Genomic DNA, 23,716 nt, shown 5'->3' on the forward strand with positions numbered 1-23,716 from the left:
ACAAAAAACTCAGGGGCGCCTGGGTGGCTCAGTTAGTTGAGTGTCTGACTTTGGCTCAGGTCATGATCTCATGGTTCGTGAGTTTGAGCCCCGCTTTGGACTCTGTGCTCACAGCCCAGAGCCTGGAGCCTGCTTGGGATTCTGTGTCTCCCTCTCTCTCTCTGTCCCTGCCCTGCTCTGTCTCTCTCTCTCTGTCTCAAAAATAAATAAACGTTAAAAAATAAATAAATAAAAAACAAAATCAGTTCATAGTGTTTGAATTAAAATGTTGTCCTGGGATTTGAAGTTACATAGGGTTATTCTTTCATTTAGAGTTTCAACCAAGAAACTCCAAGAAGTTACCTTATATATGTCGGTTTTTACCTTACGTGCCTTTCTGTAGTCTGTGTGTCGTCATTTGCGTTTCTCCCCTTGTCTGGAATCCCTCCTCCACTTTTACCTGAAGGTGGCATATCCAGCCTTACAAGCCCTACTCCATGCCACCTCATCCAGAACACTTTTCCTAACCTGCTTCACACTGTTTTTTCCCTCTTACGGACTCTGGTCCACCTCGTACTATATGCAGCACTGTAGGCACATGAAAGTTAGGCAGCCTCTTATTCATCTTTGGAGGTTTGGGTCACACTGCCTTGGCTGTTGTAATATCTTAATGCAGGGACACGGAAGAAGTTAATGGTCAGAGATACAGCATTGCTGCTTTTATAATGTGAATAAGTGTAGCTGTCCAGTTTCTTAAAAGGTTATAGATGAACTTTAAATAATAGTTAGTTCATGTCCAGAGAACTAATATCTAAAGTTATATGGACACTTTGAGAGCTCAGAGTTGGTTTTCTAAAAATAGCCACAGTATTGAATGAACTTGCATTGTCTCCCTGTGATTGAGAAGGAAAAGTCCTTCATCCCTAGTCTGCCTGGCAGTTCCCTTAGTGTTCGTGTGAATTTCTGCCTTTGCTTCCACTTCTGATGTGTAGCATCTGGCCAACTCTATTACTACTTGGAGATATCTACTACTGAATTACTTTTTCGTCCTAACTTGTCCTAGAGCTGAAAGGTAGTACAAAATACATTTTGTATTCTGCAGACTGAAAAATCACATTTAATTATCTTAACATGTAGTAGAATCTAGGAAAATATGTTAAATCTTTATTTTTTTAAATGTTTATTATTTATTTTGAGAGAGAGGAGGGGCGGGGGGAGAGAGAGAGAGAGAGAGAGAGAGAGAGAATGAGAATCCTGAGTAGGCTCCTCACTGTCAGCACAGAGCCCAATGCAGGGCTCAGACCCACGAACTTTGAGACTGTGACCTGAGCGGAGATCAAGAATTGGGAGCTTAACCGATTGAGCCACCAGGCACCCCAATATGTTAAATCTTTAAAACATAGATGAGAAGTCATACATTGCATAAAGGCATAAGTTGGAACAGGAGTTAGGAAATGTGGACTTAATTACCAGCCTTTTTCTTTTTATTTATGTATTTATTTCTCCTTTGCTTTTACAAGTTTTTGCAAATTCAACCACTTAACTAAAGGGGTTCTTTATGGCATATGGACTGTGGTATGATTAAATATGTAAATATAATAATATATTTTAAAATTCTTTGAAATGCAAAGGTAGTGCTCTTTTTGGGTTCCCAGACCCAATGCCAGTGTGTATGGGGGTTCCCACGTACAACACTAAGCAACTCTAGGACACCAGTAAGGTGTCCAAAAATTCAGCTCACTTCTAATACTACCTACTCAGAGATTGCACAGGTTAAAGGGTCAGCCCTAGAAGACCGCCCTCCCCACTGGATCCCCATGTCAGACACCAGTCTGTGCTCTGACAGCTACAGGTGGGTATTTCCAGTGACCTTCTCCTTAGGTTTGATTAATTTGCTAGGGCAGTTATCAGAACTCAAGGAAACACTTATGTTCACCAGTTGATTGAATGATATGGTACAGGATAAGAATCCAGAGCCAGATGAAGAGATACATAAGGCAGAGTCTGGGGAAAGGGCACTGAACTTCCATGCCTACTCCAGACGCGCCACTATTTCTGCATCTCTACATATTTACCAACCTGGAAGCCCTAGGAACCCAGTCCTTTGGGTTTTTGTGGAGGCTTCATTACACAGTAAGTATAGACTAAGTCATAGGCCATTGGCTGAATCAACCTCCAGCCCCGCCTTTCTCCCCTCCCTGAGGAGTTTGCGGGGGGGGGGGGGGGGGGGGGGGTGTGACCGAAAATTCCAAGTCTCTAATCACAAGGTTGGTTCCCCTGCAACCAGCACACCCACTGTGGTTGGGTTCCATAGTCCATTAACATGACAAAAGACACCTTTGTCCCCCTTAACACTTGGGAAATGCCAATGGTTTTGGGACCTGTCAGCCAGGAACTGTGGTCAAAGACCAAATATATATGAGGAATAAATACTGACAAATCAGAATATCGCAAGTGTTAGTGTCACTATAAGGAGGGGACAGATTTGAGTGGTGTCAATGTGCCAGGTCCCAGCAGAGTCCTCAGCATCCATTGCATGTGGAGTTAAGAAAAGTACAGGAGTCAGAATCTCAACAAGTCTCCTGGTTGGGCAGGTAGGCCGCCACTCACCAAGAGGAGAATACAGTAGACCCTGTATCCTCTGAGGATAAATTCTAAGAGCCCCAGTGGACGCCTGAAACTGTGGGTAGCACTGAAGCTCTGTCTATACAGTTGACCCTCAAACAACATGGGGCTAGGGGCACTTACTCCGTGTGCAGAAAGTCCACATATAACTTTTGACTCCCCAGAAATTGAACTACAAAGAGCCTATTGTTGACTGGAAGCCTTATTGATAACGTAAACCATCTGTTAACACATGTTGTATGTTGTATGTGTTATATACTGTATTCTTACCGTAAAGTAAGCTAGGGGAAAAAATGTTAAGAAAATAATAAGAGAGAGTTCATTTACAGTACTGTACCATATTTATTGAAAAAAAGTCTGTGTATAAGTGGGCCTGCACAGTTCAAACCTGTGTTGTTCAAAGGTCAACTGTGCTGTTCCCTCGCCCCCCCCCCATCATACATACCTCTGACAAAGTTTAATTTATAAACTAGGCACAAAGGCAGATTAACAACAACAATAATAAAATAGAACAATTATAACTGTATACTATAATAAAAGTTGTATGAATGTGATCTCTCTCAGAATACCTTACTGTACTGCTCTCACCCTTCTTGTGATGATGTGAGATGATAAAATACCTACCCTAATGAGATGAAGTGAAGTGACGTAGCATGAGGCTAGTAGTGACCTTCTGACTGTGTATCAGAAGAAGGATTATCTGCTTCTGGACCGTGGTCGATGGTGGGTAACTGAGACTACAGAAAACGAAGCTGTGGATAAGGGACTACTGTGCAGTGCTGTGATCCAATGGGAGTCTGAGCAAGATGTTGAACTCCACCATGGATTCCATTTGGATGTGCCTGTGGGCCGTCTGTGGGATGGTGTCTGGTACATTTGGAAACCCCAGTCAGGAGCTCAGCAGAGGGGTCCAGGCCACAGATACACAGTCTTGAGAAATGAATCAGTCAGACCACGGAAACCAGCTCTGGCTGATTTAAGCAGAAAAAAAAAAAAAAAGGAATTTATTGAAAAGATGTTGGGCAGCTCTCAGAATCTCTAGGAAGACTTAAGAACCAGGCTGAGAAAAACAAAGAATGTAAGAGGGGACATAGCAGATAGAACCACAGCTAGAACTGTGCCATGGAAGCAGATGCCGAGGACACTGCTGTCCCTGACACTTAACCATGCTGCCTGACTGCCGTGGTTATTCCCAGAACGATTCTCCATTTTCTTTCCTTCCCTTCCTTGTGGCATCATCTCCTGATGCCCTGCCCGCTTCAGGCAGGTGAAACTGGCCAAGTCTGGGTCATATGCCAGCATTCTAGCTACAGGCAGGTCTAGAAGTATTAGTAATTGGCCCTTTCGGAATCCAGGAGAGGTGACAGTGGGAAGTCTGTGGTTGAAGTAAGGAAACATGGATGCTGGAGAAAGAAGTGACAGATGTCCCTAGAGGAAGTGTCACCCTGTTGGTGATAGCTAAAACTAGGGGGTAGGTGTGCCTGGCCAAAGTGAGACTTTAGGGAGGGCTGAGGAGACAGTAATGTGGGGGAGAAGGGCCTGACAGGGAGGTGAGAAGCAACAGCACAGAGGGCGGAGGAAAACTGGGCAAGATTTCCTAGAAACCAAGGAGGGGCACTTCAGGATAGTAGCCAGTGGGGAGATTGAGTAGCCTCAGCACTTGCCTTCCCAGCTTGCTGTCCCTGATGACCTCAGCAAGAGCATTTGCGGTAGAGTGAGGGAGCAGGACCCCAGAGACGTGGACGGGAGGCGGTGTAGCCAGGGGCTCATTCCCGTTCAGCCACCAGCAGTGGAGTGGGCTTTGGCTGGTTGTGGAAACCCTCAAAGTGTCTGTTTCTTTGGGTGTGGATGTGGGATACTAATAGTACCCACACAGGGTTCCTTGGATTACACAGGATAGCAAAGTGCTGGGCACGGCATCTGGTACACACATCTGGTAAGTGTTTAGTAAGTGTACTTGCTGTCGTTGCTACTTTGACCCACAGCTGAAGGGAAGGAGGGGACTTGAATCAGGTTGGAGTGACTGGAGTATGAGTATCTCCTATATGTAAGTGGAGGAGAAAGAGCAGGAGGGGATGCTGAGAATCCTGGAGAGGGCAGGATGGGTGAGGGCCTGAAACCAGCCCAGGTTCCATCCAGAAAGGGGCTTTCGGGCATTAATCTTTGAGAGAAGGAACACCTCATCCCTGGGTGGTATGAGCTGGGAGAACGTCTTTGCAACTTGAGGGATGGATTGGTGTGTAGGACTTTTGTCCTGGCCTTGGGAAGGCCTGGCCATCAACATGTAGGGCTGGTTTAAAACGCCAAATATCCCCTTATCAGTGAGGGTGCCTTTGACCACTGCTAGGATTGCTCCAAGGACTTTTCTCTTCTGCCAAATGATACCCCCCACCCCCTCACTCATTGGGGATTCATTAGGGAAAAATACTGGTTTCTGCCTCCATCCTTAAGTGATTATCTGTCAGTAGTTACTTTGCCAGGAAGAATGACAGTTCTAACTTCAGTAGATGTGCTTATGTCTATCATATCTGCCACGGTAAACTCTTAGAAATATTTTTTAAGTTAAAAGGAGGAGCCAAAAGTAACTTGTGGTACTAAGATTATGATGTAGAATTTCATAACCCATGTAGTTATAGAACTTACTTCATAAATCACATGGTTCAGGCCATTTCACCAAAGGCCTGCGCCTGGGTTCCCTTGGATCACTGGAGTGGTTAGGGCAGTGCCCATGCTAACCTTGCAGGCCTTGCTCTGGGGTGGCCGGTCTAACTGTGGGCAGGCTTCAGGAAGGGCTGCCTTAGGCTGGGGCTTCTTGTATCTGCGTAGGGCTTGATCCCAGTTTTGCCGTATGACGGAAAGTACTAAATCCCACCGCCCCCGCCCCCCACCCCCCCCAGGTGCCTGGGAATAGCAGCTGCGTCCTGAAAATACCTGGTGTGTGTGTGTGTGTGTGTGTGTGTGTGTGTGTGTGTGTGTGTGTGTGTGTGTGTGTGTGTTTTCTCAGAGTCCAAGGGGATTAACAGTGCACAAATCTCTACCTTTGTGGACTCTGTGGGTCTTTTACAGCAGTCCCAGCCCTGAGCTCTGGTGCGCACTCACATTCTCCTGACTCTAAGGAGAACAGCCCAGTAAGTAGCTCATTAGCGTAACATGTCTTTCCTTGAATACTTCAGAGTCTAGGCTATGGTATTATGGAAAGCCTGTGCTTTCCTTAGCCTTTGTGTCTTCCCTGCTGCTGTTCATTTTGCAAGTGGCCTCCCTTCAGTTTCCATTTGTGGTGACTGTTCCTTGAGGCCCCTGCCCCCTCCCACCCCCACCCTAAGCCTTTCCTGACTTTTTCAGAGCTTTCTGTCCCTCACTTTGAACTTTCTTGATCTATGAGTTTTGTTTGTTGGCATCTGAGCCTTGTCTGGCTTCCTGGATTGTAACCTTGAGGGGAGGGTCTTCCTAGAGCTGGTCACCTGCCCTGGCGCAGCTAGTCCTTACTGAATGGCCATGAGCCGTTGAGGCCTGGTCCACAGTCCTTGGGTCCTGTTGCTCCTTCCAGGGAGGTGGAGCATTGTGTTTGGAATGATGTATTTGGTTAGATAACATTTCTGAGTGGCTTAAACAGTTGGTTATAGTTAATTCATTCCCTGCTGAAGTCACTGGACTGAAATTTTTTAATGGGTGTGTCTGATATCAGCAAATAGATATAATTTTCCTAGGAAGAAGGAGTCGAGGCATCTGAATGCCCTTCTAAGGATCCCGGAGCCATGCAGTCTGGTCCAGCTCCTTCAGTTTGTCGAAGAGAAAACAGAAGCCTGGTGTCACATGGGAGCTCATATCATATCTGGGACCTGAACCAAGCTCTTCTAAAATTTCCAGAGAAATTTTCTTTTCTCTTATACCAGCCACTTTTTTTAAAAAAACTGTTTCTTTGTTTTCTTCTTTCTTTTCTTTTCTTTTTTTTTTTTAATTTTTTTTAACATTTATTTATTTTTGAGACAGAGAGAGACAGAGCATGAACGGGGGAGGGTCAGAGAGAGAGGGAGACACAGAATCTGAAACAGGCTCCAGGCTCCGAGCCATCAGCACAGAGCCCGACACGGGGCCTGAACCCACGAACCGCGAGATCATGACCTGAGCCGAAGTCGGACACTCAACCAACTGAGCCACCCAGGCGCCCCCTGTTTCTTTGTTTTATATACAAAGAAAAAAGTTAGCTGAAGTTTCCAAAAAAGAGAAGATGATAAAAGAAAAAAAGTCAGGTAATCTTAGGTGATGATATTCTTTCCAAATAATATGTAGATTCCTCATCCACATGTCCTGCTGCTGAGTAAAGATTCAGCTCTTTGCGGCCGGTGGGTGTGTTTAGAAGGGCTAAGAGAGTGTCTGGGGTGGGGTCCATATAAACAAGAGCCCCCGCACCTCAGATTACTGTCACCTCTTGTTCTCCTCCTATGCCTCCCTCCTGTAATAGAAGAAAAATGGTTCCTCTTTTATCTTTCTCTTCTAATAAAGGGCTTTTCCTTATAATTACCTTCCTGGGGGGGGGAGGGTACACATTAGAAATATGTGGCATAATTTTCTAATTTGTTTTTACAAGATGTCTGAGTTTATTTTATGCCAGACAAAGGGAATTCCTAAGAGGGAAAGAGGCCAGGTGAATTGTGATGTAAAAGAAGCATCCTCAGTATTAAGGGCACACATGCGAAAAGGTTAATGCTGACTTTGAATGAAAGGAGCAAAGGGAAGGAATTTTGTCTCTTATTGCTGTAGCTCTTAAGGCTTAAGTTACTTTGATGTCATGGATTTGGAAGTGAAAACCTTGGCGTCTTTAAACACAGTATAATTTCTTAGCTACCACTGATATTTGAGAATACGTGTTGGTAGTTGACTAATTTTTGGCAGTTTGTTGCTTTTCCCCCCTAAAGTTTTTTTAAAAACTTGTGCCTTATGTATTTATTTATTTATTTATTTATTTATTTATTTATTTATTTATTTTTGAGGTGGAGGGGAGGGACAGAGAGGAAGAGAGAATCCCATGCAGGTGCCACACTCAGCCCGATGCAGGTGCCACACTCAGCCCAATGCAGGGCTTGATCCCACAACCCTGAGATCAGGACCTGAGCTGAAATAAGAGTCTTGATGCTTAACTGACTGAGCCACCCAGGCCCCCTTCCCCCTAAAGTCTTTAACAAATACTTGAGGACATGTGCATGTGTATGAATACTCTCCAGGGCAGTGTCTACATCTAAAATGGTTTTATCTACGAGTACTAACTTTTTAACCTTAGACAGTGATGTTAAATCCCCTTGTAACTTGCTCTCCTTTCCAAATTGTAAAGTCGAGTGAGCTGAAACTGACCAAAGAGAAAAATGAATCTGTTCTGTGACTTTTAGGAAGAAATATTGACATGGTTTTACTTCTCCATTATGAGATTGAAATAAAGTTTTCTTCGAAGTTAGAGACAGTCTGTCTGTTTCTAGTTTTATTGCTGTAGGTTGGACCTTTCATATCTGATTTTTGTTGGGTGTGTAAAACTTCCTGATTGTGGGATTTAAAAATCTCTGTTATGATATGAGATGGTGCAGGTTTATATTTCATCTGTTCTATTCAGAGGTAATTACTGCTCCCCATTTGGGACTTTTAAATCCCCAGGTCAGCTCTGACTCAGGCTTAATTGGCTTCTCCATCTGTTCTCATTACTTTTCTTGTTAGATGACAGTCTTCCTCTTAGTAACATGATCTAATATTTATTGCACTTAACTATGTGCCAGGCACGAAGCAAAGGCATTATTATCTCATTTTAACCTCGGGATAACTATATGGTAGATACTGTTGTCATCTTCATTTTAAGATAGTAAGGCTAAGACTTTTGAGAAGTTGAGTGGTTGACCCATTCAGGACTGGAGAGCAGTGGCTTTGGGCCTGGCATCCCAAGTTTGTCTGCACGCTAAAGCTCAAACCCTCACTCAACCGCTGGAGTGCCTTGGTTCCTTGGGTAGGTCTGGTGAACTTGGACAGGCCCCGACTCCATACCAGCTTCATATTTCTGGCCTCGACAGATCTGCATGGGAATTCTGGCTCTGACTCTTAATAGCTATGTGATCTCAAGTGAGCTACTTAAATCCTTAAAACCTTGCCTTCGTGCAGAAGTTGGGTGTGAAATCCGATGATAAATCCACTTTTGGTATGCAGGAAGAGACTATCATTAATTGTTTTACTTATTACTTATACAGTACCCTGACTCTTCTAAGATAATTTTTGGCATGTGAAGTTGCCTGTTTTCCTTTTCTTCTGGAATGCTAAAACCTGGCCAGCTCGATCTGGAGCGGGGTGGCTGTGGTACATTTGATGTTGGCACTTCTTTGCATCCATCACCTCCTGGGGCTCTTGAAAACATTTCTGGAGGCAACTGGGTGTGTTAGTGGTCTTTTTGTACATCGTCATGGAGTTAGTCCTGTCCTAGGAGGCCAGTAAACAACATACCTCTTATCTGTTCAAGCTCAACGCAAGTAGAAAGGTGGGAATTGGGCAGGTGGAGACTGAGATGTCACTTTGATTTAGATAAGGACAGAAAAGTGGAGGGAGGAAGGAAAGATTGCAGCCAGGATCCTTCCTATGATATGAGGATTTTGGAAGGGGTTTTCTGGTTTCTGTATTGTTTGCACCTTCAAGAAAAATGGGAGATGAAGGCTTGCTGAAGGTCACAAAGCTTCTTTTTGCCAGCAGCTCTGAAATTCAGATGTCCACTCCTGGACCAATCTTGGGACCACGTTTGGTGCAGTGCTAGTTGGTGGGAGGAGACAGTGGAAAGATTGCATTTTAGAAAGCTTGCTGGAGTCTTTGAAAATAGCTACACTTGTTGCATTTAGGGGCTTCTCCAGTTCAATAGTTTTGGATTGCATGGCTTTTAAAATGTCACAAGCATTGATAGTTTTTTGGTGTATATAATATATCACACATAATACAAGTACATACACACATATTTTGTATTTTCTCTTTAAGTATGTTTATGTATATGTATATATATTTTTTTATGTTATTATGTTATACATACATTTTTATTTTACTCTGTTTTTTGGTATGTTAATTTGGTATGTGTCTTGATTCTAAAGAAAAATCATCATAACTGGTTAATAGCTGTTGAAGATGTGACCTGCCATGTGAGGTTTTATGTGATGATTGTTCTTAAAAATACGGACTTGGGGATGGTTTCAGCCTTCAGGGGCATCCCTGGCTCTCTCTGCTCCCATCCTTTCCCTGTTACAACTTTAGAGGCCAAATCTCCTTCCCTCTTCAACCCCTCATCCCCAGTCATCTTACATGTATGTCTTGATTTGGAGTTTATGAAAATAGTCGTATTATCTGAATTCATCCATAAATGAAACCTAAATTAAATGTATATTAAAAATTAACTGCTTCCTCATTTTTGTTGAATGCTTATAGAATCTGTACTTTTGATATGTTATACTAACCATAATCTAAAAGTATCTTAAATTTTTGCAAGTATAGAATTGTGTTAGACTTCTAATAATTCAATTTTTACATTTAAGATCTAGTTCAGACTCATCAATAGGGGAGTAAAATTATATCTTGTGAGAGCCCTTGGCCTAAGTGTATACTCTTAACTCAGCATTCAAGTTTCAAAATGGCAACAAAAAATAATCTGTCTTGTCTTTTCTTTTTTAGCTTCTCAGACAAACTATTTAGTGGAAAGGGCTTACATTTTCAGCCATCAGTTCTAGATTTTGGAATTCAGTAAGTATCTTTTCTTTGTAATTTTTAATAACTTGTATTATTTGCATTGTTTGCTTTCAGGATATTTTATATATATGTATGTATATATCTATATGTATATATATATGTATGTATATATATGTATGTATATATATATATACTTAAAATATATTAATATATATAAAAAGTTGAATACATTTTAAGTATATTAATAATATAAGGGATGTTGATTCTGGGGCTTGTTAAAAGGAATATTTTTGTGAAAAGGAGAGTGTAAGATTGTTTTAGCTACTTCTTCAGTTATTAATAAATATACCTTATAATATTTTATAGTGATTAGAATTTGATAAGAAGTCAGTATTAACTCCTGGTTTTTCTATAGCAAATCAGGTTATTGTATAATGAAAACACTAAATATTGATGGTTTCTGAGTTCTTTTCTTTTCTTTTTTTTATTTGAAAGAGAGAGAGAGAGAGCATGCACAAGCGCAAATGGGAAGGAGCAGAGAGAAAGAGGGAGAGAGAATGAGAAAGAGGGAGAGAGAGAGAGAGAATCCCAAACAGGCTCCATACTGTCATCACAGAGCCCGATGAGGGGCTCAAACTCACAAACCATGAGATCATGACCTGAGCTGAAGTTGGACGCTTAACCCACTGAGCCACCCAGGCGCCCCTAGATTCTTTTAATTAGATTCATCTGCTTATTTTTACTGCTTGTGATGCTGTGGGATTTACAATTGCATGTACAAACATTAGTTACCACAGTTAAGACTTTGGAAAGACGTTAAGTGGAGAAGAGCACACATGAGCTGAGTGCATTGTGTTAAGAACCGTTAAGATGAAGGGAATGTGATCTGAGTGTTGGTTGTGGGGCTAATCTGGGAACTTGGAGAAATAAAGAGCATGGTGACACTGTGCAGAAGGGACTTAAGGACTCTAGTTGGCTGTGACACTTAACAAGCGTTTGAAGTTTGAAACTTAAAATGTTAAACTCCCCGGATGCAGAATATTGCAGAACTGAATAGATGCAATTTCACGTGAGTGGAGTTTCAGGTATGGAAGTAAAAGAGTGTTTTAGGTGTCAAAGCTCTGCTTATTTCAGCAGCCTGGAACATCAGTTTTACGAAGAGCTTATTTGAGTTACAAGAGAAGTTATGTGAATGAAATAGGCGTGGTGATAGGAGAGCATCTGGGGTGAGTTAGTGGTGGTCTCCTGGTGTGCCCTCCTTTATTCATCTGGATTTCCTTCTTTCCTTCTGATCATCAAAAGATTAGCCCTAAGGTGAAGGAAGAATGAACTTTAAATATAAAAGTTTCTTGTTGAGCTTTTAAAGGAGATTCTGTAAAGGAAGAAGAGAGAAAAGTGTGAGGGGAGCTTGCTGATTTTACAAGATTCGAGGTGTCTGCTTTTTGGTGTTTGAGTTTTTTACACCTTTACTGTTAGGTAAAGAAACGTTCAAAGCTGAATTTATAATAAAACCTCATTGGTTGCAAATTCTGAGAGATCGCTTTTGTGAACAGTCTTTATTGTAAAAAGAAATTTCAGTGCAGGACCTACTTTTAAAAATATATATATTACAGATTGGTAGATGTAATAAGATGGATATAGTAAGTACAATTAGATCAGGATAACAACTCCAGTTCATAGTATGTTGGCTATCTATAATATGTTTACTCTTCGGTAAGATAAAAATCCTGTGATCAATGCACATGAATGTATAGATGTATTAGCAACATATGTTAATTAGCTATATGCATCAGTTTCTGGTCCCCATAACTGGAAGCAGGTTGAAAAACAAATGTTTAAAATCTTTATACATTAAAAAAATTCTTTTTTGAGTTTACTTTGAGAGAGACAGAGCGAGTGGGGGAGGGGCAGAGAGAAAGGGGGAGAGGGAGAATCCCAAGCAGGTTCTGCTGTCAGCGCAGAGCCCGATGTGGGGCTCAAACTCACGAACTGCAAGATCATGACCTGAGCTGAAACCAAGAGTCAGATACTTAATCAAATGAGCCACCCAGGCACCCCCAAAAAGGTTACTACATTTTAGACTTGAATCATCTTTGGATGATACAGTTTTGTGTATGTAGTACTTTATAGTTCTCAAAGTACAATCATGTCTCTTGTCAGTTGAGTTTTATATCAATCCTAGAAGGATAGTGGACTAGTGGAGGTAGGTATTATCTGAGAGAGTGACACACACACATACAGAGAGGCGCGTGCGTGTGTCTGTGTGAGATTTTCAAATATCTCTATATTTGAGCATGGACTACAGATGCTTATGTATTTCTTGCTAAGAAGTAATGTATTTTGCCCAAGGGCATTTTGCTAGAAGTAACAGAATAAATCTTAGAATTGTCTTCTCATTTCTAAGTCAGCACATACCATGCTATTTTTTTTAATAAGCGAGATCTAGGATATGATTAAGGGAATAAATTATTTTTGCTGAAGTTTTAAAAAAGCCTCAATAACAAACTGTAGTCAATTAGAACACTTCTAAAATTAGTCAAGTTTTACCTTACTTTTAACAAATGGTCTAATTTATAGGCATTAGATTCAAACTTCAGCCCAAGTGTCCTCCTTCTGATTTCTTCACTGCCCTTGTTCAGCTTTTGCTATTGTTTATTTTGAAGTTGACCTTGGGCAAACCCCATCCCTTTTTCATAGCTTTGGTTTTCCTCTGGGTTGCAGAACCAGGAGAGTGTTATCCAGCTGCCTTCTGGCAGCTGCCTTCTGCCTACAATCCACTTTGTAGGATTTGTTGTTAAGGGTTAATATCCCACTGGTCCTGAGATTAAAAGTACTAATCATTCCTAAAAGATTTTAATCATTCTTTTGTAGTATTAAATTAAAGAGTACCTTCCAGTTGTCACTAGTGAAGGAAATTCTTATCCTCATAACGCTTTTAAAAATAGAATTAAAAAACATAGAATAAAAATAGCCCAGTGGTAACCAGGTCTGGGTCAGGTCTGGTGAGGTTTCTGGGGGAACACAGTCACTGGGCTCCCTAGAGTTGCAGTTTTGCAGTACGATTTTTTAATGTGTTTTCGTCTGGGAAACACTTGTATTTTTTTGAACTAAAAATCTTATATTCCAGTGATATGAATGGGAGATAAAGCTTTGAGGACAAGTATTAATAGCTTTGCTGATTGAATCGTATTATTTACCTAAAACCTAAAACCATGGAAGTCTTTATTTTTTTAATTTAATGGAAGGAAAAGACAAATGTGAGCCCCATCCTCCCCAAGCAGGACTCCCTGAGGTGACCTTTTGTGCTCATGGTAGTCTAAAATATTTTTAGTTGTATTAGCTACAAACACTAAAAAAATATCAAGGTTTTGATCACACTGATGTATATTTTATTTATCACTGGGTGTAAAGAACCCGTTTTTGAAAATAACACATTGGCTGTATTAAACCTTCAGTTAAGACTTGTGATTAAAAGTAGTGGGGGCGTTGGCGCTTGGCTTGGCTGACTCAGTCTGTAGAGCATGCGACTCTTGATCTTGGGGTCGTGAGTTCAAGCCCCATGTTGGGTGTAGAGATCACTTAAAAATAAAATCTTGAAAAAAAGGAGGAGGAAAGCTGGAAGAAGAATGTGAGAGATTTGGTGGCAGTGATATAATAGTTTGGAAATCCCACTGTTACACGTAAGACAGACAGCACGCACTTAATTTTCCTTAAAACACACAATTCTTAGTATCACAGAAGTCAGAATAAAATCAGAGAAACTCAAGCTTAAGGTAGATGAATTTTTGCTGAACTTAAAATATAGTTTTATTTCTAGGCCATATTTAGGAGAGCGGTATATTTGGGTCTCTGCTACTGAGGGCATTAAAACTGGAGAAATGGCTTCAGTGAAACTTTCACTGGCTCTCTGTTTATGACAGTGTGAGTTAAGTGGAGTGAATTTGGTATTGGGCAGTAGGAATCAGAGGTAAATGATTCCAGGGAACATGGCAGTAGGTTGGCCAGAGAGTGCTCTCTGTTCCCTTGCAGTTCCTTTGCTAGCCTTGTGGATAGAAAGCAGAGGAAAGAAAGAATTAACATGGGCGTCCTTCTCAGGGTGTTTGCTGGAAAGCAGACATTCTTACCTTAGTGCACAAGTGTTTTCGAGCCGTGTGTAAAACTTTTGTGTGTGCCCGTTTGTGGAGGGAGGAGCCAAAGCTTTCATCAGGGTTTTCTACAAGACTCATGATTTGAATGGATAAGAGCAAGTGCTAGAAAGTGCTGCTGAATTTTCATTTTTCTCAGAAGAATGGTCTTTAGCAACAATTAAGTTTTCCTTTCATAAGGCTTGATAAAGTCCCTTTGTGAGTTGAAATCCATTCCCCTGGAAAGCCTCTTTAAACTTATTACTCAGAGAGGAAACCCTAAAAAAACTGGGTTTTTCTGAGTACAGTTTCTTACCTAAACATATTTTCATTTGAATCAGAGCGAGTACCTATTTCCTACTCTGAGTATTTGCAAGCATTTAATGGCCCATGTGTGTTGAATTCTTCTAACACAAAAGTCAGTGAGACGTTACCATTGGTTGGCATTAAATGTGTCTTGTAAAAGACAGGATTCTTTAAAAAGTTTTTGTGGATTGAATGTTTTAGTAATAACAGGATTTAATAATTGTTGCTTTTAACTTTAACGAACATCAACAGCTTTCTGGGATTAAAGTATATATACAATGTGTGTGGGTGGAGGGATGGGTGGATGGATAGCTATATTTAGAACCACATAATACATTGGTTTTTTTTTTCTCCTTGTTCCCCTCCTAGGTTCCTGGGTCACCCTGCAGCAAAGATTCTCTATGCTTATAACCCTAGTAGGGATAGTGAGGTCGTGGTGAATTCAGTGTTTACAGCTGCTAGACATTTTCATGTGCCTCCTGTTCATTGCAGGGTAAGTGTTGATGTACTCTTGGAAACTATGCTGTGGCAGGCTGCCAGATTTTCTTGCTTTCTTTGGCCTGAAGTTTTTACTTTCTGCTCCCTGTCTCCCCCTTTTCTGCTACCCAAACTCTTCCCTTCTGTGTGTTTGCTTTAACATTTATTTTTTCAGTTGTTCATAATTTTGGTGGCTCTTGGTATCTACATGGAAAAAAAACATGGAAAAAAAAGTTTAGAGTCTAAACAAAGTATAATGTTTGTGTATTTAATAGGACTTTTTCATGGTTAAAGAAATATAGTATTACGTGTCTTGAAATGACTGCAAATGCTGAAGCATTTAGTAATTAATACAAGTTTTATAGTCATGGTCTCTTTGCCTGGCACACTGACTAGAATTGGACTCCTTCTAAGTGTAGGAGTAGGAGGCAGTGAATGGCTCCTTATAAAGTTAATTCGCACCGTAACAGAGAGCTCCAGACCCTGGTCTTCTAGTAGTTTAGATTTCAGTGGTCTTTGAAGATCCCAATCACTGGTGGGTTTTATTTATTTGTTTATTTAGTGTACTGATGTCTACCTGATACACTTTTTTTCTTTTAAATATAAGACCAAGGAAATGGTGTAAGAGGAGGTCCACTATTCTGTTTATGATTGTCCAGATAAATGCAGCTCCTGATTTTTATTAGGTATTGCCAGGTTTGTACATCGGTGGCTCCTTCTACTTAAGTAAGGTTAGAACTGTGTTCGATAAAGGCCGTTGAACGCACGTGGGTGCAGAAGAGGAGGGAAAAGGAAGGATGTGAGGGCACAGGGTTCCCAATCCAAAGTGAAAGCACTCGGCAGCTGCCTTGCTATAAGTCTGTGGTATGTCCTTCGATACCTTCTTAGATTGTTGGATTTTGTTCCATTTGGGGGATTCCTAAGGATTCATGATACTTCTGAATCAAGGGTACAGATATGCAGACATCTGTTAACAGAAATTGTCAAAAAGAAAGTCTCTAAAAGACATCTTTTAAAGAGGGCCATTCCCAATGGCTAATTTGGTACCTTTATTTCAGGTAATTCCAGCAATGGGGAAAACGTCCTTCAGAATTATTTTCTTACCTACTGAAGAAGGAAGCATTGAAAGTTCTTTATTTATTAATACCTCCTCGTATGGAGTCCTTCCCTATCATGTAAGTAAGTTTTTCCCTCTTGTCCCATGATTTTGTTGTTGATTTAACAAAGGGGTTTGGATGTTTTGTAAAAGACTTTTGGAAATGTTGCCACCTGACTTATGTTATTAGAATATAAGATCGTTAGTGATGTTAAACTCACCAGCTTTCACCCTTCTTCTGCATCCCATGCCACACACATGGGACTGTCTTCGGCTCAGAGTACAGAGCTGTAACTCTCACCATGAATCTCTGAAGGACATTGGAACAAAACACAGAAGTCTACCGTATTCTATTTCTGTTATAAAATAGAGTGTACTTTCAGAACTCTCTGCCCTCACCTCATGAGCAGTCCAGAGGGAGGAGCTATAAAGGCAGTCTCTACTGATTTTGCCTTCGTCCCTGCTAGGCTCGGGAATATTTCTGATCAGGGGACAAGGATTGCATGTTTGGGGCCAGTTCTCAGGGAGCTTACTATTGATATCAAGGCACCAGAGATGGAGAGTGAAGAATCTTTTTGTCGTTGTTCACAAAAGTAGTTAGGAATCTTTATCTTAAGTGGTATCTGTGACTTATTTAATACGATGTAGCATCAAGCCAAGATCTATCATTTTCGTTATTATTTATTATTGGATTCCATTTAACACTTGTTTCCCTAATGGAAAAGTTGTCTATATCTGAAAAGCTTTGCTACAATGAGGAACATTGAGCTTAAATGTGACAACTTTTGTTACTTTCTTTCGTAGACGGTGATAAATACAGTCTTTAAATTTTTTTTTTAATGTTTATTTATTTTTGAGACAGAGAGAGACAGAGCATGAATGGGGGAGGGGCAGAGAGAGAGGGAGACACAGAATCTGAAGCAGGTTCCAGGCTCTAAGCTGTCAGCACAGAGCCTGACGCGGGGCTTGAACTCACGGACCGTGAGATCATGACCTGAGCCGAAGTCAGACACTTAACCGACTGAGCCACCCAGGTGCCCCAAGGATTAATACAGTCTTTAAACAATTTATTTATTTATTTATTTTTGAGAGAGAGAGAGAGAGAGAGAGAGAGAGCGCGTGCGCGCGCACAAGCAGGGGGGTGGGGTGGAGAGAGAGAGACACAGAGTCTGAAGCAGGCGTCAGGCTCTGAGCTGTCAGCACAGAGCCCAAGGCAGGGCTTGAACTCATGAACTGTGAGATCATGACCTGTGCTGAAGTCGGGCGCTTAACCAACTGAGCCACCTGGGTGCCCCTGGATTAATAATACCGTGTTAAAGGTCAAGGTGGTGAATACAGATTGCCTTTGGAAAGGTATTTTAATATTACGGCAAATATGTTTCAAAACAAATAGAGGAGTAATTAACTTCTTTTTTTTCTGAAGGTATCTGGAATTGGCACTCGAAGAATCTCTACAGAAGGGTCTGCAAAACAGCTACCAAATGCTTATTTTCTGCTCCCACAGGTTCAGAGCATTCAGCTTTCACAAACCCAGGTAATTTTAATGGTGGATTTATTTTGAATTCTAGCAAACGCCAAACTTTGTAGTCTTCTAAAGTTATGTATCTTTTACAGCCCTTTTTATATAGGATTGCTAGAGATGTTAAACTCACCAGCTTTTAGAATTGGGATTTTACTATTTGCCGCTTTTTGAAAAAATCCTGATGTGTCAGTGGAATCCATGTTCTTCTTTTGAAAGGCTGTATAGTCCATAGTGTTGCTTTGTCATAGTTGGCTTTATCTTGTTTTTGATCATTTGAAGTGTTTCCAGTTTTTCGTTATTACTACCATTAGTCCATGTACATGTTTTATAAGTTTTTTTATTTCCTTTTTGGATTACCCGTCTCCTCAGGATATATTTTGTAAAGAGAGTGTCTGTAGTTCAAGACCATGAACCATTTTATAGAGCTTGTTAAATATTGCCAGGTTGCTTTTCAAGAAGACAGACTGCTATGGTCACTAGTAATGATATTTTTTCAGGAATGTCTTACTCTCTTCCCCTCTCCCTACTCCTAGCCTTTCTTGAGTGTGGCTCAGTGGAAAGAAATGTTTTTGATGTTTTAGAATGTATATCCAGATGACCCTTGAGCAGTGCAGAGGCTATGAGTATCAACCCTCAGTGCAGTTCAAATCTGTGTATAACTTTTGGCTCCCCAGAAACTTAACTGCTGGCAGCCTGCTGTTAACTGGAAGCCCTGCAGATAACATAAATAGTTGATTAACACGTATTCTGTGTTGTATGTATTATATACTGTATTCTTACAATAAAGTAAGCTAGGAAAAATGTTACTAAGAAAATCATAAGGAAGAGAAATACATTTACAGTACCGTTCTCTATTTATTGAAGAAATTTGCATATCAGTGGACCTGCACAGTTCAACCCATGGTATTCAAGGGTCAGCTGTAATGATACCTTAATGTTGTTTTAATATGCATTTCATTTATAGTGTATAAGTTTGACCACTTTTCCCCTTTGACTTATTTCCTTGTAACTATGGCTAACTTTTGAAATTGAGAAAATTCCTTTTTTTATACATATGTTTGTTTTTTTGAGAGAGAGAGAGACAGAGCATGAGCAGGGGAAGGGCAGAGAGAGAGGGAGACACAGAATACGAAGCCGGCTCTAGGCTCTGAGCTGTCAGCACAGAGCCCAACGTGGGGCTCAAACTCATGAACCATGAGATAGTGACCTGAGCCGAAGTCAGACGCTTAACCCACTGAGCCACCCAGGCGCTCCAAGAAAAGTCTTGAACCAGTGTATCACCTTACTGACCCTTTCTTTCTGATTAGTGAATAAAGAATATTGCTTAGAACTTTGTGTCAGTCCCAGTAGTGCCTGGGGCTTTCCTTCATTCAGTAGTCTTCCTCTGCTGTGGGCAGGCACTGGTTTAGTATTTCCATCTTCCTGGAGCTTACATTCCAGTGGGAAGACAAATAAAACTAATTTACCTGTAATGTAATGTCTGGGAGATTTGTCATCACTTAGATAATTCTTGGGAATTTTTGATATTATTTTTACTTTGATAAAACTGAATAGCCCTTCCTCCCAGGATTTTAAGGAAGATTTCTTTTAGTTTGTACATTTGGATTTGGTTTAAATCCTAAGACCAATGGGGATGTATTGAACTTTTTTTTTTAAGTTTATTTCTTTTCAGAGAGAGAGAGCAAACAGGGGAAGAGAGAGAGAGAGAGAGAGAGAGAGAGAGAGAGAGAGAGAATATCCCAAGCAGGCAGTGCAGAGCCCGATGTAGGGCTTGAACTCTTGCATGGTGAGATCATGACCTGAGCCGAAAATGAGTCTGACTGTAACCAACTGAGCCACTCAAGTGCCCTTGTATTGAACGGTTTTTAGCATAAAAATGATCTGAACTGACTTGCATTTTTGTAAGGGGTTTAAAGGGCTGGGGTAAGTGTAACTTGCATATGCTGATAGCATGGGTTTTTCCTGCTGAACGTTTTTAGCCTTATCTCAGGGCCGTCCTTCAGCAAAGGGGGTGGCTGAGAATGGCCAGGTTTCTCTGGTTACTGAGACTGGAAGCTTTGAATGCCAGATGCTGTATTAGTGGTGATAAAAGTATTGAAACAGAGACAGGTGTTCAGATATCTTAGTAGGGGTTAATTTAAGGATACAGAGAATTAAGGGAAAGAGGCAATGACCATGCAGGCCTCTCTATGAGGCCTGTGAGAGACCTTGCTATGAGGAGAGCTTGCACGTTATATGCATTGTACCTGGCAGATCTTATCTGCTGACCATGATGCCTGCTGCCTGTTTTCCTGCATCCAGGCTGTCATCATCTCTTTCCCAGGCTACTCCAGTGGCCCCTTAACGGATCTGCCAGCATCTAGTCTGGCCCTTTCAAAAGTCTCTTTTCCTAAAATGCAAGTTGGACCACACTAGTCATCTGCTTAACACCTTTCAGTGTATTCCTGCAGGTCTCAGGACTTAAACCAGGTTCTTAGTGTGGCTCTAAAGCCTTGCATGGTCTGGCTGCTGTTTCTCTACCGTCATGTGGTCTTCCTCTGCTTGCTTCCTCTACTTGCTCACCCTTGCCGTTTTCACTCCTCCACACGTCCTTTGTGCCTGCAGTTTCCTCAGATTCCCCCGCCCCAACTGTCCTCTGGAGTAGCCCCGATTTCATCCTTTCTGTTTCAGCTCAAGCTCCACTTCTTCAGAGAGTCTTGCCATCTCTCCCCATCCTAGTTCAGGTCCCTGGATGGACTGTCGTAGAACTGTGTTCTTCCCACTTAGAACGCTTATCCCCATTACTCAGCCACCCTTTCCTTCCCTCCGTGAAACTGCAGCCCCGTGGAAGCAGAGACTGTCTGCTGTTGCTCTCCACAGGGCCCCCTACACCTAGCCCAGGGCCTCCGGCAGAGGCGCTCAGTGAACACTGGTCAGATGAAGTTCCGGCTGGAGGGACGTCTGTAGCTCTCCCCATGGGAGCAGTTTCAGGGATTCTTTGTTCTGGTTTTTTTTTGCATTTTAATTTATTTTTTAACAGCTTTATTGAGCTATAACTCACATACCACAGACTTGATCCATTTGGCAGTTTTTAGTATATTCAAGAATTGTGCAGCCACCCCCATAGTCTAATTTTAGAACATTTCCACGGCCGCAGTTCCTGGCAACCACCCCTAAGTTTTCTGTCTCTATAGATTTGTCTCTTCTGGATGTTTCATATAAATGAAATGTGTGATCTTTCATGATTGGCTTCTTTCACTTAATGTTTTTAAGCTTCATTCATGTCATAGCGCATATCAGTCTTTTATTCTTTTTTATTACCCTGTACTAGTGAACCATTGTATGGACATACCATACTTTGTTTCATCATTTACCGATTGGCAGGAATTTGATTTGTTTCCACTTTTTGGCTATTATCAAAACTGTTGCAGTGAACATTTTCGTACAAGTTCATGTGGACATATGTTTACTGTTCTCTTGGGTGTGTACATAGGAGTGGACTTTTGTGGTCATATGGTAATTATATGTTTAACATTTTGAGTAACTGTCAAAAAGTGGTTGTATCATTTTACAGTCTCACCAGCAATATATGAGGATTCCAGTTTTTCCACAGCTTTACCAAAACTTGTTTTATGTTTTTTGGTTTTTTAAGAACATCCTAGTGGATGTGAAGTCATAGCTTAGGTGTTTGGTTTGCATTTTCCTGATGACTAATGATGTGGAGCATCTTTTCAATGTGCTTATTGGTCACTTGTATATCTTTTTTGGAGAGATGTCTATTCAGGTCTTTTGCCCACTTTAAAATTGGATTATTTGTTTTGTCCTTGTTGAGATGTAAATGTTCTTTATATATTCTAGATACTAGGCCTTTATCAAGTACATGATTTGCAAATACTTCTCTCATTCTGTGTTGGTTTTTTCATTTTCTTGATGGTGTTGTTTAAAGTACAAAAGTGTTCGGTTTTGATGAACTTCAGTTTTGCCTGTTTTTTCCTTTGTAACTTATCCTTTTAGTGTCCTATCTAAAAAGGTCCACAGTTACCAAGATTTACCTCTTTATTTTCTTCAAAGAGTTTTATAGTTTATCTCTTACATTTAGGTCTATGATGCATTTTGACATTTTAGTGTATAGTGTGAGCTAGGGATCCTAATTCATTCTTCTGTGTGTGGGTATCTAGTAGTCCCGTTTTTAAAAGATGTTCATTTACTTATTTTGAGAGAGAGAGAAAGCAGGGAGAAGCAGAGAGAGAGGGAGAGAGAATCCCAAGCAGGCTTTGCACTGTCAGCACAGAGCCCAGTGCGGAGCTCGATCTCCCAAACCACGAGATCATGACCTGAGCCAAAACTGAGAGTCAGATACTTAACCAACTGAACCACCCAGGCGCCCCTGACTATAATATTTTTGCATTTAAACCTCATACATATATGTGTTTGTGTTGTGTTTAAGTGGCCATAATTGCCAGCTATGCTTTCTCAGAAAGAAATGTCTTCATTTTGCTCTTCTGTTTTTCCTTTTTTCTGTTTTTTGGTCAAGAACCCATCATCTGAGGTGAGTGTTGAGTTCAGCTTCCCTCAAAACGGGATAGAGGGTTTGGGAGGTACTCTGGTTCGGTTGGGAGCTGGAAGGTGGGTCTGCTAGAACGCTAGAGAGTGAGAAGGTTTGGGCAGAAATTAAGATATTGTCAGCTTTGCTTTCACTTGCTTCCTTAGCTCCATCTCATGGGATAAACGAGGGTGCCAATAATCATTGTTATGTTATCTCATTTTTTTTGCACTTTGGGCTCATTTTGGTCCGTTTTACTTGTGTCTTTACCCATTGGTATCTGACTTTTGCATTTTTCCTGCTCAGTTGAATCGGATTGAATGGCTCCCTTTCTTCTGCTGGAAACAAGAGTGTGTGTGTGATTTCTTTTCTATCTAGATTTTTGGTGATGTGTTGTAACAGCCACTAGGTTCGGTGGGGAGGAGGGTATACCTTTCGCCTCTCTGCTGCCCATGTGTGTCTGCTTTTTTCTTTTTCAACCTTTTCATCTGGCCCTTCTTTTTCATTTGTTTGGCCCTTTATGAAGCGAGAGCTTCTAGCAGATGAGAGGTCACTGTTGCAGTGGGTCTGAGTAAAAGTCTGAGGTTCCTCTGCTTTTGTTGTAGTCTTGTCATTATTTGACCCCCGGGTTATTGTCCCAGTCATTCTCCGCTCCATGTGTCACACTGCTGCTCTCATGTCCTCCCGGACAAAGCTGTTCAGTGCTTCCCTGGTCTCTGTACTAGCTGGGCCCCTGTTGGTTTCAGCATAAAGCCCGAGCCCCGGAGCTTGCCATATGAGGCCCTCGACACCTGCTCCAGCCTCCTCTCCAGCCTCAGACGTCCTGCCCTTCTCTTCTCCACTCCGGCCTCCAAAACCGCTCGCTGCTGAAACGGGCCATCCCTTTTTACATACTGCCTTTCCTTCATAGGCTTTCACCCCCTTCTAACCCTCATTGTCCTTCTCGCTCCCTCCTCTGAGACCCGGTTCAGGTATCAGCTCCTCCGCAGCCTCCCCAGGGCCCTGGGCAAGTCTGTGTTCCAGTCCCCCTGGCATGTGGTTCAGACCCCTGCTTGAACGTTTGGTGTCATCCTGTGTCGTCCTCCATGAGGCTCTCTTCCATGGGCCTGTTTCTTTTTCATTTTTATAATCTCAACATCAGCTTAGTGTTTAGTACATTGAGGGCCCCCACAGTTTTTAATAGATAGGTGAGTCAGTGGGCATCTGAGTTGAGATCCCCAAATAGCGTATCTACCTGTTGTAACATGTAGGATTTGCATAACTTCCCCTTTTCACCACATCAGCCACTTTGACCTTCACCAGATTTACTACTAGGGCAGGTGGTAATATCCTTATTTTAGAAACTGTAGGATGGATGTAGAGTTTAAGTTACC

General features: G+C 41.5%; 1 protein-coding gene across 2 annotated transcripts in view; it reads left to right on the forward strand.

The window, feature by feature from the left end:
- TMEM131L (transmembrane 131 like) overlaps positions 1-23,716 on the forward strand; it is a 169,434-nt gene that overhangs the window by 69,238 nt on the left and 76,480 nt on the right. For both annotated transcript variants that reach the window (XM_078445675.2, XM_078445676.2), the window contains exons 4-7: positions 10,282-10,350; positions 15,096-15,219; positions 16,262-16,378; positions 17,723-17,833. In XM_078445675.2, coding sequence (XP_078301801.2) covers positions 10,282-10,350; positions 15,096-15,219; positions 16,262-16,378; positions 17,723-17,833 — 421 coding nt within the window. The remainder of the gene's footprint in view (positions 1-10,281; positions 10,351-15,095; positions 15,220-16,261; positions 16,379-17,722; positions 17,834-23,716) is intronic.

Source organism: Panthera onca, chromosome B1 (genome assembly GCF_046562875.1).
Source record: "Panthera onca isolate mPanOnc1 chromosome B1, mPanOnc1 haplotype 2, whole genome shotgun sequence".
NCBI classification, from domain to species: Eukaryota; Metazoa; Chordata; class Mammalia; order Carnivora; family Felidae; genus Panthera; species Panthera onca.